This window comes from Salvelinus alpinus, chromosome 12 (genome assembly GCF_045679555.1).
Source record: "Salvelinus alpinus chromosome 12, SLU_Salpinus.1, whole genome shotgun sequence".
Taxonomy (NCBI): Eukaryota; Metazoa; Chordata; class Actinopteri; order Salmoniformes; family Salmonidae; genus Salvelinus; species Salvelinus alpinus.
The window spans coordinates 21,622,857-21,636,621 of record NC_092097.1 but is presented as its reverse complement, the minus strand read 5'-3'; the positions used below and the strand labels follow the sequence as shown (position 1 = coordinate 21,636,621).

Here is a 13,765-nt window from a genome sequence, read left to right as displayed (position 1 = left end):
CATCTCCCTCTGCTGCACTCTGACCGAGCCAATAGCGGCTAGCCCATAGACATCCTGTTTTGTTTAAAATCACATAGCTATTATGTCACACTTGGCAGTGTTGATAATTCAGCCCCAGAAAAGGAGCAATAGACTGGCAACGATTGATGTACAGTCCCTGGGAGTCATATTTTTCTCCCTGAGAAAATGTTCACTGGAGTTGAGTACTAAGGGAAGTCAATGACAGCTGAGAGCGCTGGAGTTGTTATCCCCCTTTCCTCACAATGTTCCCTTCAGTCCTCCTTCCACATGTGGTTCTGACTTCACTCACTGCGCCAGTCACAAAATTTGTTAAACAGAATTTATCAAATGCATAGCTGATACACATAAAACAGCATACACAGTGGCGAACTAAGACTAGGATTGGGAATCCACCACCTCTCAGTGGACAACAGTGGGATGGACCTGAAAGTAGCTGGGTCTGACCTGTCTCTTTCGCCCCAGTGGTAGGCCCGATTCCAGCCCCTACCTCAGGCACTTCATGTAGATCTGAAAGGAGGTGATAGATCTACGCAATATGGTAGTTTGATTGATTATACCTATCGTCCTTTCAGATCTCCAGAAGTGCTTAGGGAATCAGGGCTAGTAGGGTGTTGTTTCTGGACCAGGCCACAGCCACTGCTCTCCCCATATGGCTAGGCCCACAGTGTTAAAGGATCACTGCTCTCCCTGCTGGTCAGCTGTCTCACTGTCCATCGCGCTCTCTCCCTGTGTGTCTCTGCAGATAAACCAAAACAAGCTGCCAACCCGGGCGGTAGAATCCAGGGTGATCTCCCGAGGCCCTGACTTCACACCGGCCTTTGCTGACTTTGGCAGACAGATGAGTGGAGGACGCGGCGGAGCTGCAGTGAGTCACACTCACTCCCAGGCTCACGTAATTACTACCCCTCCGCCCGACACAAACACCAATCTCTTTCTCAAATAATGTCTCTTCTTTTTGTTACTTCTCTCTCGCTCACTGACTCGCGCTCTCTCTCTGGCTGTCGCTCGCACACACACTCACAGAATATTACTTCTGGTATAGTAATGAACAACATCATCGCTGGGCTGGTATCATAGTGAGATAAATGAATCATGGGGAATTATTTGCATCTCGTTTGTTTACTAGGGATTACTCATTTCCCAAAGTCATACTCATTCAAGGGAAGTTGTGAATTAGACTTCAGCCAACAAGTCTTGGTTATGTGTGTGGTGTTGGTGGCGAGCTGTAGAAGTGACATGTTGTTCTCTTCTCTCTCCAGCAGATGATGAACATGGGGAGTGGTGCCCGGCGGCCCCCGCCCAGGAAGATTATCCTGAACGTGTCGGCGAATGAAGAGGTGCAACTGAAGAAGGCTGAGAATGCCTGGAAACCCGGCATGAAGAGGGCGGGGCCATCAGATGACCCTGAGGTCATTACAACACAGGTAGGAGCCAAACCTTTCATCTTACACCCAGACACACCCACACAGTCAAATCAAAAACGCACACCCTACTCAACCACAAGATGTTGAGTTTCTTCAGCAGTGACTCCACACAGGAAAGAGATATTGTGACCAAGGAGTTGTCAAGAGACCGAAGATCAAATGAAGTGAGTGAATTCTCACATCAATAAATGATGAGGATGTTGTTGCCCTGCCAGGAGCTCTTCCGGAAGGTGCGCAGTATCCTCAACAAACTGACGCCTCAGATGTTCAACCAGCTGATGAAGCAGGTGACGGACCTCACCATCGACACGGAGGAGCGCCTCAAGGGCGTCATCGACCTGGTCTTTGAGAAGGCCATCGACGAGCCCGGCTTCTCTGTGGCCTACGGGAACATGTGTCGCTGCCTCACCACGGTATGTTAAGCTCAGCTCACTATTGTTCAGACATGATTATCTGTGGTTCCTCTGAATGCTGCTAGTCAACATCAAAATATAAACTGTACATGGGGCCTCTTAAGCCCCATAAACATTCAGCAAAATGTCCCTAAAGGTATATTTCTGCCCCCTTTCACTCTTTCTAGACCTCATCTCCCGTTCAATTCTCAGTTTTTCTTTACTCTGCTCTTTCCCCTATATCTCTGTACCTCTAACCAAATAGCTTGTTACCTCTGTTATTCTCCAGCTCAAAGTGCCCATGACGGACAAACCCGGAACCACAGTGAACTTCCGCAAACTGCTGCTCAACCGTTGTCAGAAGGAGTTTGAGCGGGACAAGGTGGATGACGTGGTGTTTGAAAGGAAACAGAAGGAACTTGACTCTGCACAGGTACCTAAACCCCACACACACTACCCAGATCACTAATCTGTCTGTCACCTTGTAGTAGGGGAATATAGAGGAGAGAATTGTATGGGACTGATGTATTGTGGAGAGTTAGTGGGGGCTCATTGTTAGCTGTTGCTAGTTACTTAGTTCTGACAATCTACTCTCCATTTCCTCTCTAGTCCAGTGATCAAGAGAGACTACGGTTAGAGCTGGAGGAGGCCAAGGACAAGGCCCGCCGGCGCTCCATAGGGAACATCAAGTTCATCGGGGAGCTGTTCAAGCTCAAGATGCTGACAGAGGCCATCATGCACGACTGCGTGGTCAAGCTGCTGAAGAACCATGACGAGGAATCGCTGGAGTGCCTTTGCAGGCTGCTCACCACCATCGGCAAGGACCTGGACTTTGAGAAGGCCAAGGTGAGCCATGGGGAGGGAGCTTAAATGACTTCCAGCTGGTCATATGAGGAAGCCCCTGAGGCCTGGGGGGACGTTGGTGAGGAGACATCTCACTGCTCCCTCGCACCTGCTGTTGTCTGACCTGTTTTAACCTGCTGCTGGCCAAAGGAAAGACTCCTACACACGTACCAGTGTTCACCCTCTTTGGGCTCTACCAGAGTTTTAAGACTCTCTGTGGTCCTCATATTTACAAATGCTGTAATGGTGTATATCTGGCACATTTAACACTGAGACAGGAAATCACATTTAGTAGTCTGTGTTTTATAGGCTAAGAAAAAAGGCTTTTGTTGTACCTGCTCCCAAACTGCTCAGTTTACTTTGAGGCAATACTATATCACACTGAATTGTAAAATGGAGTGGAATGAAATGACATGAGTGTCTGGCTGTCCACTGGAGTGAATAGTGAGAATATTGTATTCATACATCACTTTGCAATGACCCTTTATCTCTCTCTTTCTTGTCATAGCCTCGCATGGATCAGTATTTCAATCAGATGGAGAAAATTGTTAAGGAGCGGAAGACATCATCTCGGATACGGTTTATGCTGCAGGACGTGATAGACCTCCGATTGGTGAGTGTGTGTGTGTGTGTGTGTGTGTGTGTGTGTGTGTGTGTGTGTGTGTGTGTGTGCATACTCGAGCCTTGTGGCTGTGTGCTGTCTGTGCAGCTCAGCCCACCAGTGAGGGTAAAAAAAAAAAATGTATTACAATAAATAGGAGAAAACAAATTCTAATTTTCAGTTCTTCACACGGGCTCCCTGAGCAGACCAGTAATTCACTCTGAGGAAGAAAACTACAGACTGTAATCAGTTAGATTTGAGCATAGAATAAAAAATTCTGCATGCATAGCCATCAACAAAATACTGCTGTGCCGTTGGGGCTCCTTGACTGTAGGCTAATTGAGTTGTACGCAGTTCAGTAATTAAAAACACCAGATTGTCTCTCTGAGGGAACTCCTTGCGCAAGTCTAACACTGCTCTTTCCAACAGCACAACTGGGTGTCCAGGAGAGCTGACCAGGGCCCCAAGACCATCGAGCAGATCCACAAAGAGGCCAAGATCGAGGAGCAGGAGGAGCAGAGGAAGGTGCACCAGCAGCTGCTTTCCAAGGACACCAAGAGAAGGCCAGGTCAGCCAGGCCCATGGGCTACATCCTCTAAGGCTTAGAGCTACACTGGCATTCCCTCCCCATAGCCTCCCCATAGCCTGCAGACGGAGACACTACAGTGGCCCACAGTGGTCAGAAAGTTCCCCTACTATCCCATCTGTCAACTCACCCCACAGCATTCTCTCAAACCTGGGGCACTATTTGATTTGTCTTTAATAAACCTGTTGACATATTATCCTTCCTGTGTGTGTTTCCTCTGTCCTCCAGAGCAACAACAGCAGCAGAGAGAACAGCAAAGGGAGCAGCGTGTGCAACAGAGAGACGAGACATGGAACACTGTGCCTATGACCAAGAACAGCAGGACAATCGACCCCACCAAGATCCCCAAGATCTCCAAGGTCAGCCACTAAAGCACCTGTAGACCTCATCTTTTGACTGACTCGTTTACCATGGAGGTTCACTGGGGTTTTAAGTGTACTCAATTTTAATTACAAAATGGCATCTGTCAATAATTTGTTTGGTTCCTTCAAGTCTGTAGAAGTTGGATGATATGAATTATGTTTACCTCATCAATGAAGAGTTATGTTCTCATTGGTCTACAAGCACAAGTCTTTATGGACAAATATTAACTTAACATTCAAAGTTTTACTGAGTTATAGTTCATATAAGGAAATCGGTCAATTGAAATAGATTTAATAGGCCAGGCCCACCCTTGTGCGTATAGAACATTTCTAGTATATTTTATTTCAGCTCAGTATAGTAGATGAAACTACTGTGTTGTAATGTATATACTGCATTAGGCATCTTATCACGCACAGGATTCCTGTGGTTCTTCATCCCTGTCCTCAAATGATACTGATAGTCCCAATCCCTACCTCTTCAAAGAGTATTTTAAATAATCCCACTGCACCCCCCCCCCCCCCCCAAACACACAAAAAGCCTAACACTCCCATTTGCTTCCTATGACTGTGATATGTGGTTGTCTCACATGGCTATCTTAAGATGAATGCAGAAACTGTCAGTCACTCTGGATAAGAGCTTCTGCTAAATGACTAAAATGTAAATGTAGTGGTGAAATGATACGGGTCCAAATGCCAGATAGTTGGGGTACAAGCACACCCATCCTTGCATACTGGCGCATGGCTCCCCATGCCATACAGAGCTGCTATAAACCCACATCTGTGTGTCAGTACCAATGATGTATTAGGCAGCTCTCCATTCTCCTCAGAGACTGTTGGTAATTATAGCGTTGTAGGCCCAGATCACATGATATGAGGTGAACTGGTGAAGGTGAACTGTTTTTGTCTGTTATCCTGTTTAGCCTCAGATGGATGAGAAGATCCAACTAGGACCACGAGCCTCACTCAACTGGATGAAGGGCAGCAGCGGAGGGGCCAAGGCCAGTGACTCCGGTGAGGAGACATTAGGGCTGGGCGACATATAGAATATTTTTTTATTTGTTTTAGCGCGATATTCCAAATGCCTGTATCGCAATAATCGCATTTATTTTTTTATTTTTTATGAGCACTTCTGTACTGCACATCCTGTTCTCATGTTGTCTTTTGGTCTCGTCTCCTTCGCTCGTTCTGCTGTGACTGTGCACCTTCCCATTTATGCACACTAAGCCCTCCCCCTGCCACTCACAACAACAAAGATGGAAAATAACTGTTTCCTCTCTGACAACCGGTGGTTTCAACTCGCTATTTGCATTTGAGGTTTGGTCCAACAGAATCGGTCAAATGGACTCCGAAACACATTAAGACATTATTTAACTGTAATAGATGAGAGCTTAACCTGTAATAGATGAGAACTTAACCTTTCTGACAATACCTGAATTCATTAGATTATTGCTGACTGTTTGAAATGCAGTGTATTTTATAATGATACTGATGTCACATTTTTGGCCGATACGATAACCAATATTTTTTTTAAATGCGGCCTTTAAGCATTCTAGTACAGTTATATAGTTAACACACACACATGGATGCAGCGGTATAAGGCACTGCATCTCAGTGCAAGAGGCGTCACTACAGTCCCTGGTTCGAATCCAGGCTGTATCACATCCGGCCGTGAATGAGAGTCCCGTAGGGCGCCGCACAATTGGCCCAGCATCGTCCGGGTTTGGCCGGGGTAGGCAGTCATTGTAAATAACAATTTGTTCTTAACTGACTTGCCTAGTTAAATAAAGGTTACACACACACACCACTGACCAAAAAGTTATTTTGTTGGCATTTACGTATGTCCCCATTACCAGTAACACATAATCAAAACCTATTTCTTTCACTTGCTGTGCTGTTTCGTTGTTCATTTGTTCAGTTGTTTCATTCTCAACCAGGATTTCTATGGAACTCCTTTTGGGTCTTTGCGTGTCAAAAATGATACACGTCAAATAACACTTTGTTGACCAAGCAGGACCTGAATATGACTGCACGTCACATAATAATTTTACGCGTTCATACATTTTTTTATGTAGTTATTACACATTGATTACACTATCACTCGTATTTCATATGTCACAACAATTCATCGATACGTATGCTATGATGCTGGTAAAGTTGTCTTGCGCACCTAGTGCTGGTCATAAAAAAGCTAGCTAGCTCATGGATGCAAACATTGTTCTTCCCTAAAAACATAGCAAAACAACATCTGTTTCAGTAGCTATAGTTAGCTAGCTATAACATATCTTGGCTATTGAGTAGACTGATCCCCAATCCTTAGGTAAAGCTGTACAGTGCAATATGAATGTCAATACACACACTAGGCTGACTGGGGAGGTGATTTCACACAGTCACAGTCCCGCGATAAAAGCTAGAATGCTAATATTTGCGTAAACTTCTCACAGTTGTGTTCTGTGGGTGTCACTGAGTAGACTGATACCCCATTTCATTGCTTCACATTCCAACCTTGTTTAACATTATCTAGTCTAAATATGGCATGATTGCACCAATTGTAACCTTCTACATCACAAAGATGTAGATATACTTTTATTTTGAAGGCAAACCACAAATTCCACTATTGTGCCTAATCCTTAATGTGGCTTGCTTCACAACGGCAGGTAGCCTAGTGGTTGGGGCGGCAGGTAGCCTAGTGTTTAGAGTGTTGGACTTGTAACCGAAAGGTTGCAAGATTGAATCCCCGATCTGACAAAGGAAAAAATCTGTCGTTCTGCCCCTGAACAAGGCAGTTAACCCACTGTTCCTAGGCCGTCATTGAAAATAAGAATTTGTTCTTAACTGACTTGCCTAGTTAAAGGTAAATAAATAAAAACATAACCTGGTCTGGTCGAGACTCATTAGCCAGATGAAGCTAGCTTTGTGCAATAGCTATTTATTTTCTTGAACTGAAGTTCAATTTCAAGAGGCAAACAACGAGTGGCTACCTAGCTAATACTTACAAGGATTTCTAAATCATTGCTAAGAATAATGAAAATGACTGCAGTTTCCACTGGTCTTTGTTTTCAGGCCGATTGTATAGGTGCTAGCTAGGTACCGAGCTAAAGCTAGCTAGCTACCCCAGAAGCTGCGGTCGAACAAATAATGCTTTAATACCAACGCGGTATTGTAAACACATCGTTCGTGGCCGGTGTTTGCTTGTTTGCAGACTTTTTTGTACAGCTTTGAGAGTGCTACTGATAGTAGTGGTGGCGCTTTTCTTGCACGTGCAAATTCAGAACACACAACATTCTATAATAGAACTGTGTTATTTAACGCATCAAATAGTGTTATTGTCAAATAGTGTTATTTGCCGTGTATCTTTATGGACACGCAAAGATCCAAACGGCATTCTTGTTTGTACAGATGCACGTGGTACCTTCAGGCATTTGGAAATTGCTCCCAAGGATGAACCAGACTTGTGGAGGTCTACACATTTTTTTTCTCAGGTCTTGGCTCATAGTATGTCGTGAATCTAATAGCAGTGGTACTATTACTGTGTAACTCTGGTAGGGCAACATCTGAAAAATAGCGCACTTGGTAGTGTGTACCGGTGCTCGACCAGTCACAAAGCATACATCACACACGACAGAGAACGGTTGATTGTCAAGGGCAATGAATTTCATTATCTTGACGTTAATGGATTTTTCCTTTGAGTTGTCTCGCTGAAATGTTCTTACTTTTTCAAATGACTGCTCGACTTGTTGACTGTTCGATCCACACAGCAGACATTGTGGGCTAGGTTAGGAGTGCTGTGTAGCGCAAAATTTTACATGCCGTCATTATGTCATGTACCTACATTTGAAGTCGGAAGTTACATACACCTTAGCCAAATACATTTAAACTCAGTTTTTCACAATTCCTGAAATTGAATCGTAGTAAAAAATTCCCTGTTTTAGGTCAGTTAGGATCACCACTTGTCAGAATAATAGCAGAGTGAGATATTTCAGCTTTTATTTCTTTCATCACATTCCCAGTGGGTCAGAAGCTTACATACACTCAATTAGTATTTGGCCTTTAAATTGTTTAACTTGGTCAAACGTTTCAGGTAGCCTTCCACAACCTTTCCACAATAAGTTGGGTGAATTTTGGCCCATTCCTCCTGACAGAGCTGGTGTAACTGAGTCAGGTTTGTAGGCCTCCTTGCTCGCACAAGCTTTTTCAGTTCTGGCCACAAATGTTCTATAGGATTGAGGTCAGGGCTTTGTGATGGCCACTCCAATACCTTGACTTTGTTGTCCTTAAGCCATTTTGCCACAACTTTGGAAGTATGCTTGGGGTCATTGTCCATTTGGAAGACCCTTTTGCGACCAAGCTTTAACTTCCTGACTGATATCTTGAGATGTTGCTTCAATATATCCACATAATTTTCTTCCTCATGATGCCATCTATTTTGTGAAGTGCACCAGTCCCTCCTGCAGCAAATTACCCCCACAATATGATGCTGCCACCCCCGTGCTTAACGGTTGGGATGGTGTTCTTCGGCTTGCAAGCCTCCCCCTTTTTCCTCCAAACATAACAATGGTCATTATGGCCAAACAGTTCTATTTTTGTTTCATCAGACCAGAGGACATTTCTCCAAAAAGTACACTCTTTGTGCCCATGTGCAGTTGCAAACCGTATTCTTGCTTTTTTATGGTGGTTTTGGAGCAGTGGCTTCTTCCTTGCTGAGCGGCCTTTCAGGTTATGTCGATATAGGACTCGTTTTACTGTGGATATAGATTGATTTGCACTTTTCGCACCAAAGTACGTTCATCTCTAGGAGACAGAACGCGTCTCCTTCCTGAGCGGTATGACGGCTGCGTGGACCCATGGTGTTTATACTTGCATACTATTGTTTGTACAGATGAACGTGGTACCTTAAGGCATTTGGAAATTGCTCCCAAGGATGAACCAGACTTGTGGAGGTCTACACATTTATTTCTTCTCAGGTCTTGGCTTATTTATTTTGATTTTCCCATGATGTCAAGCAAAGAGGCACAGAGTTTGAAGGTAGGCCTTGAAATGAATCCACAGGTACACCTCCAATTGACTCAAATGATGTCAATTAGCCTATCAGAAGCTTCTAACGCCATGACATAATTTTCTGGAATTTTCCAAGCTGTTTGAAGGCACAGTCAACTTAGTGCATGTAAACTTCTGACCCACTGGAATTGTGATACAGTGAATTATAAGTGAAATAATCTGTCTGTAAACAATTGTTGGAAAAATTGCTTGTCATGCACAAAGTAGATGTCCAAACCGCCTTGCCAAAACTATAGTTTGTTAACAAGAAATTTGTGGAGTGGTTGAAAAATGAGTTTTAATAACTCCAACCTAAGTGTATGTAAACTTCCGATTTCAACTGTATACACGTCAGCTTTGACATTGGCGTTAAACAATGACATCAGGCTGATACCGATGTTGCCATTTTTATCTAATATCGACCGATTCCGATATGTTCACCGATTATATCATGCATCCCTAGAATTTTACAAAGCTTATTTAGAGAAAAAAAATTACAAACTCAGCAAAAAAAGAAATGTCCTCTCACTGTCAGCTGCGTTTACTTTCAGCAAACTTAACATGTGTAAATTTTATATAAACATAAGACATAAACTGAACAAGTTCCACAGACATGTTACTAACAGAAATGGAATAATGTGTCCATGAACAAAGGGGGGTTCAAAATCAAAAGTAACAGTCAGTATCTGGTGTGGCCACCAGCTGCATTAAGTACTGCAGTGCATCTCCTCCTCATGGACTGCACCAGATTTGCCAGTTCTTGCTGTGAGATGTTACCCCACTCAGTCACCAAGACACCTGCAAGTTGACGGACATTTCTGGGGGGAATGGGCCTAGCCCTCACCCTCCGATCCAACAGGTCCCAGATGTTCTCAATGGGATGGAGATCCGGACTCTTCGCTGGCCATGGCAGAACACGGACATTCCTGTCTTGCAGGAAATCACGCACAGAACGAGCAGTATGGCTGTTGGCATTGTCATGCTGGAGGGTCATGTCAGGATGAGCCTGCAGGAAGGGTACCACATGAGGGAGGAGGTTGTCTTCCCTGTAACGCACAGTGTTGAGATTGCCTGCAATGACAACAAGCTCAGTCCGATGATGCTGTGACACACCGCCCCAGACCATGATGGACCCTCCACCTCCAAATAGATCCCGCTCCAGAGTACAGGCCTCGGTGTAACGCTCATTCCTTTGACGATAAACGCAAATCCGACCATCACCCCTGGTGAGACAAAACCGCGACTCGTCAGTGAAGAGCACTTTTTTCCAGTCCTGTCTGGTCCAGCAAAGGTGGGTTTGTGCCCATAGGCGACGTTGTTGCCGGTGATGTCTGGTGAGGACCTGCCTTACAACAGGCCTACAAGCCCTGTCCAGCCTTTCTCAGCCTATTATGGACCGTCTGAGCACTGATCGAGGGATTATGTGTTCCTGGTGTAACTCGGGCAGTTGTTGTTGCCATCCTGTACTTGTCCCGCAGGTGTGATGTTCGGATGTACCGATCTTGTGCGGGTGTTTTTACACGTGGTCTGCCACTGCGAGGACGATCAGCGGTCCGTCCTGTCTCCCTGGAGTGCTGTCTTAGGCGTCTCACATTATGGACATTGCAATTTATTGCCCCGGCCACATCTGCAGTCCTCATGCCTCCTTGCAGTATGCCTAAGGAACGTTCATGCAGATGAGCAGGGACCATGGGCATCTTTCTTTTGGTGTTTTTCAGAGTCAGTAGAAAGGCCTCTTTAGTGTCCTAAGTTTTCATAACTGTGACCTTAATTGCCTACCGTCTGTAAGCATCCACACCTTGTCCTATGAGACATACTGTTAGATAGCTCTCGTTATATCCATTTACTCTGTACAGGGTTATAGCATAGGATGGGTTATGGATTGGGGACGTTCTTTCAACCTACCTTTACTTGACGACACTTCCTTCATTCTCTATTTGGAAAGCACCAGCGTCTTATAAACGTCTGTTTCCAGTTGTATGTGGAACTTCGATAACGAGGAAATACTCAAGAGAATTCTTGCATTTGTGTAGATCTTTGTTTGGGTGGTCCTGTGTGACGCACTGTCATCTTCTATATGTGGCTGCAGCTGCGTCGCTTAAAATTAAATATTTCCTGCAAAGATGTCGGGAAATGGGAGAAGTTCAGCAGCTAAAATTGCAAGGGAACTCCTCACTCGGTGCAAAAAAGTGGATTTGATATTTTTCTGAATATTCTCTGGTTTTTGGAGTTCCACCTGCAACTAGTAACAGGAATTCTTAAGACACCGCCAAGTAAAGGTCGGTTGAATGTTGTACTGTATTGTCTATGTACCATCTGCTCGACCTCAGACACAAGCTATAGCTTTAGATATGCCACAGAGGTTCAAGACTGCTTGGCTAACCGTCACACACACACTGGTGATGCAGGTGAACTAGTCATACTTGTGTCCTGGTTGAAATGTAATTTCTGCTGCTTCATTTTGTCTCCTATCAGAATTATCCCGGTCTGGTGGTGGTGGTGCCAGTTTAAACCGGTACTCTGCACTCCAGTCCACCCAATCTCATCAAACCACCCCACTGGCACAGAACCTAGAGTATGACACTAGAAGAACCTTGGGCAGGTAATGATCACATTTTGAAACTTATGGATTTGGTCTCAAACTCTGAACGTCCCATTTTAGGGCAAAACATTCACTCATGGTGTATGTGTGTGTGTGTGTGTTCTCCCAGTCGAAGCAGTGCAGGGAGAGAGCGAAGTGAGAAGCCCCTGAGCCCAGCTCCGTCGAGGCCCGGTTCCTTCGTCCGAGGCGGGAGTGCCAAGGAGCTTCCGGAGAGCCCGGCCCTGAGTCCTGAGGAGCCCCGCAGAGAGCTGGAGAGCCCCAGGAGGCCCAGCGTAAGCGAGGACAAGACTGAGCCAGAGCGCAGCAGTGCCAGGGAGCCTGGTGAGGGAACAGGAGGACAGTTCTAGACTGACTAAACATATGGAGTCAGTGGACACTCACTCACACACTCTATAAGGGGAGCACTCTTGTAACGGTGTTCTTTTCCCTACAGTGAAAGCAGAGCCTGTGGTGGCCCAGTCTCCAGACAGACCTGCCCTCTCTGAGGAGGAGATGGAGAGGAAGTCCAGAGCTATCATTGACGAGTTCTTGCACATCAACGATTATAAGGTGGAATAATTTAATAATGCTATTATATTGCATACTGTATGTGAATGCCTTTGTGTTTTACTCTCGAAAGGAAGTTTGTAAAACAAAGATATGTGTTTGTTGTGTTCTCTGTAGGAGGCTGTGCAGTGTGTGGATGAGCTGGACATGTCCTCTCAGCTCCATGTGTTTGTGCGTGTGGGGGTGGAGTCCACTCTGGAGCGCAGTCAGATCACACGGGACCACATGGGCAAGCTCCTCTTCCAGTTGGTGCAGCAGGACATCCTGGCCAAGCCCCAGTTCTTCAAAGGGTCAGCCTGCCTACATATCCATCTGCTCTCATTCAACATGTGTCATCTAACAACTGTGCTGTATCTAAAATGGCCGTCTCATCAGATTATCTTTCCCAGGTTTGCTGACACCCTTGAGCTGGCGGATGACATGGCCATTGACATTCCCCATATCTGGCTGTATCTGGCCGAGCTGCTCAGCCCTGTGCTGAGAGACAGGGGCTTCTCTATGAGAGAGCTCTTTAGGTAACACCGCTACTCTACAGCACCACAATATTGTATTGTTATCTCCCTGTAAAGTTATGGAGATCAAGAGGGGGTTACTATTGCATCAACAGAGCTTATCAGATCAGTCCACATGCAACCCACATTTTATTAAGATCTCACAGTCTGCAGGATGACAAATGTACTCCATTTTGTTGCCTCTGTCAAATATTACTGACTGTGGCTATCTCAGTTCACTGATTATGGAGTGTTGATGTTGGCTCTCACACCTCCATTCCCTGCTGTGGCTTTCTGTAAACTGAGATATGAAGAAAAACAGTTGGGCGGGATGGAACCGCCGGAGACATCTAATCGTTTTCTCTGTTTGTCCACAGTGAATTAAGCAAACCTTTACTTCCTGTGGGAAGAGCTGGGATCTTATTTTCTGAAATACTGCACATACTATGCAAACAAATGGTAAGTGACATTTTGTCGGTTTTACTCCTAGTTTACTCCTAGCCCCTTTACCACTTTCAAACAACATTTCCCTCACAGAGAACAGTTAACATAGCTGTCAGATATTTTTGTATGATTTAGACGAGAGGTGTAAACGAGACGGGTGTGAGTGCGTTATAGTGCATATCAAGTAAACAAGTCATTAACTATTGGATGCCAGGTTTCTGACATGTTTTCCTGTCTGTCTCCTACACAGAGCCATAGGAAAGTGGGCACCTTGTGGAGAGAGTCGGGCCTCAGCTGGAGTGACTTCTTGCCAGAGGGAGAGGATGTCCAGGATTTCATCTCAGAGCAGGTTAGTGAGATAAACCCTCTGTATTACGGCATGGAGGCATCCCAACAGAAACAGGTTCACAGCAACCTAA

General features: G+C 45.1%; 1 protein-coding gene across 4 annotated transcripts in view; it reads left to right on the top strand.

Annotated features, from left to right (window-relative positions):
• LOC139535681 (eukaryotic translation initiation factor 4 gamma 3-like) overlaps positions 1–13,765 on the top strand; it is an 85,001-nt gene that overhangs the window by 69,216 nt on the left and 2,020 nt on the right. For all 4 annotated transcript variants that reach the window (XM_071335367.1, XM_071335366.1, XM_071335365.1 and 1 more), the window contains 16 exons: positions 764–913; positions 1,281–1,445; positions 1,661–1,858; positions 2,127–2,270; positions 2,447–2,683; positions 3,189–3,293; positions 3,711–3,849; positions 4,096–4,226; positions 5,150–5,240; positions 11,739–11,865; positions 11,975–12,186; positions 12,299–12,414; positions 12,529–12,701; positions 12,801–12,926; positions 13,280–13,361; positions 13,597–13,695. In XM_071335367.1, coding sequence (XP_071191468.1) covers positions 764–913; positions 1,281–1,445; positions 1,661–1,858; positions 2,127–2,270; positions 2,447–2,683; positions 3,189–3,293; positions 3,711–3,849; positions 4,096–4,226; positions 5,150–5,240; positions 11,739–11,865; positions 11,975–12,186; positions 12,299–12,414; positions 12,529–12,701; positions 12,801–12,926; positions 13,280–13,361; positions 13,597–13,695 — 2,295 coding nt within the window. The remainder of the gene's footprint in view (positions 1–763; positions 914–1,280; positions 1,446–1,660; positions 1,859–2,126; positions 2,271–2,446; positions 2,684–3,188; positions 3,294–3,710; positions 3,850–4,095; positions 4,227–5,149; positions 5,241–11,738; positions 11,866–11,974; positions 12,187–12,298; positions 12,415–12,528; positions 12,702–12,800; positions 12,927–13,279; positions 13,362–13,596; positions 13,696–13,765) is intronic.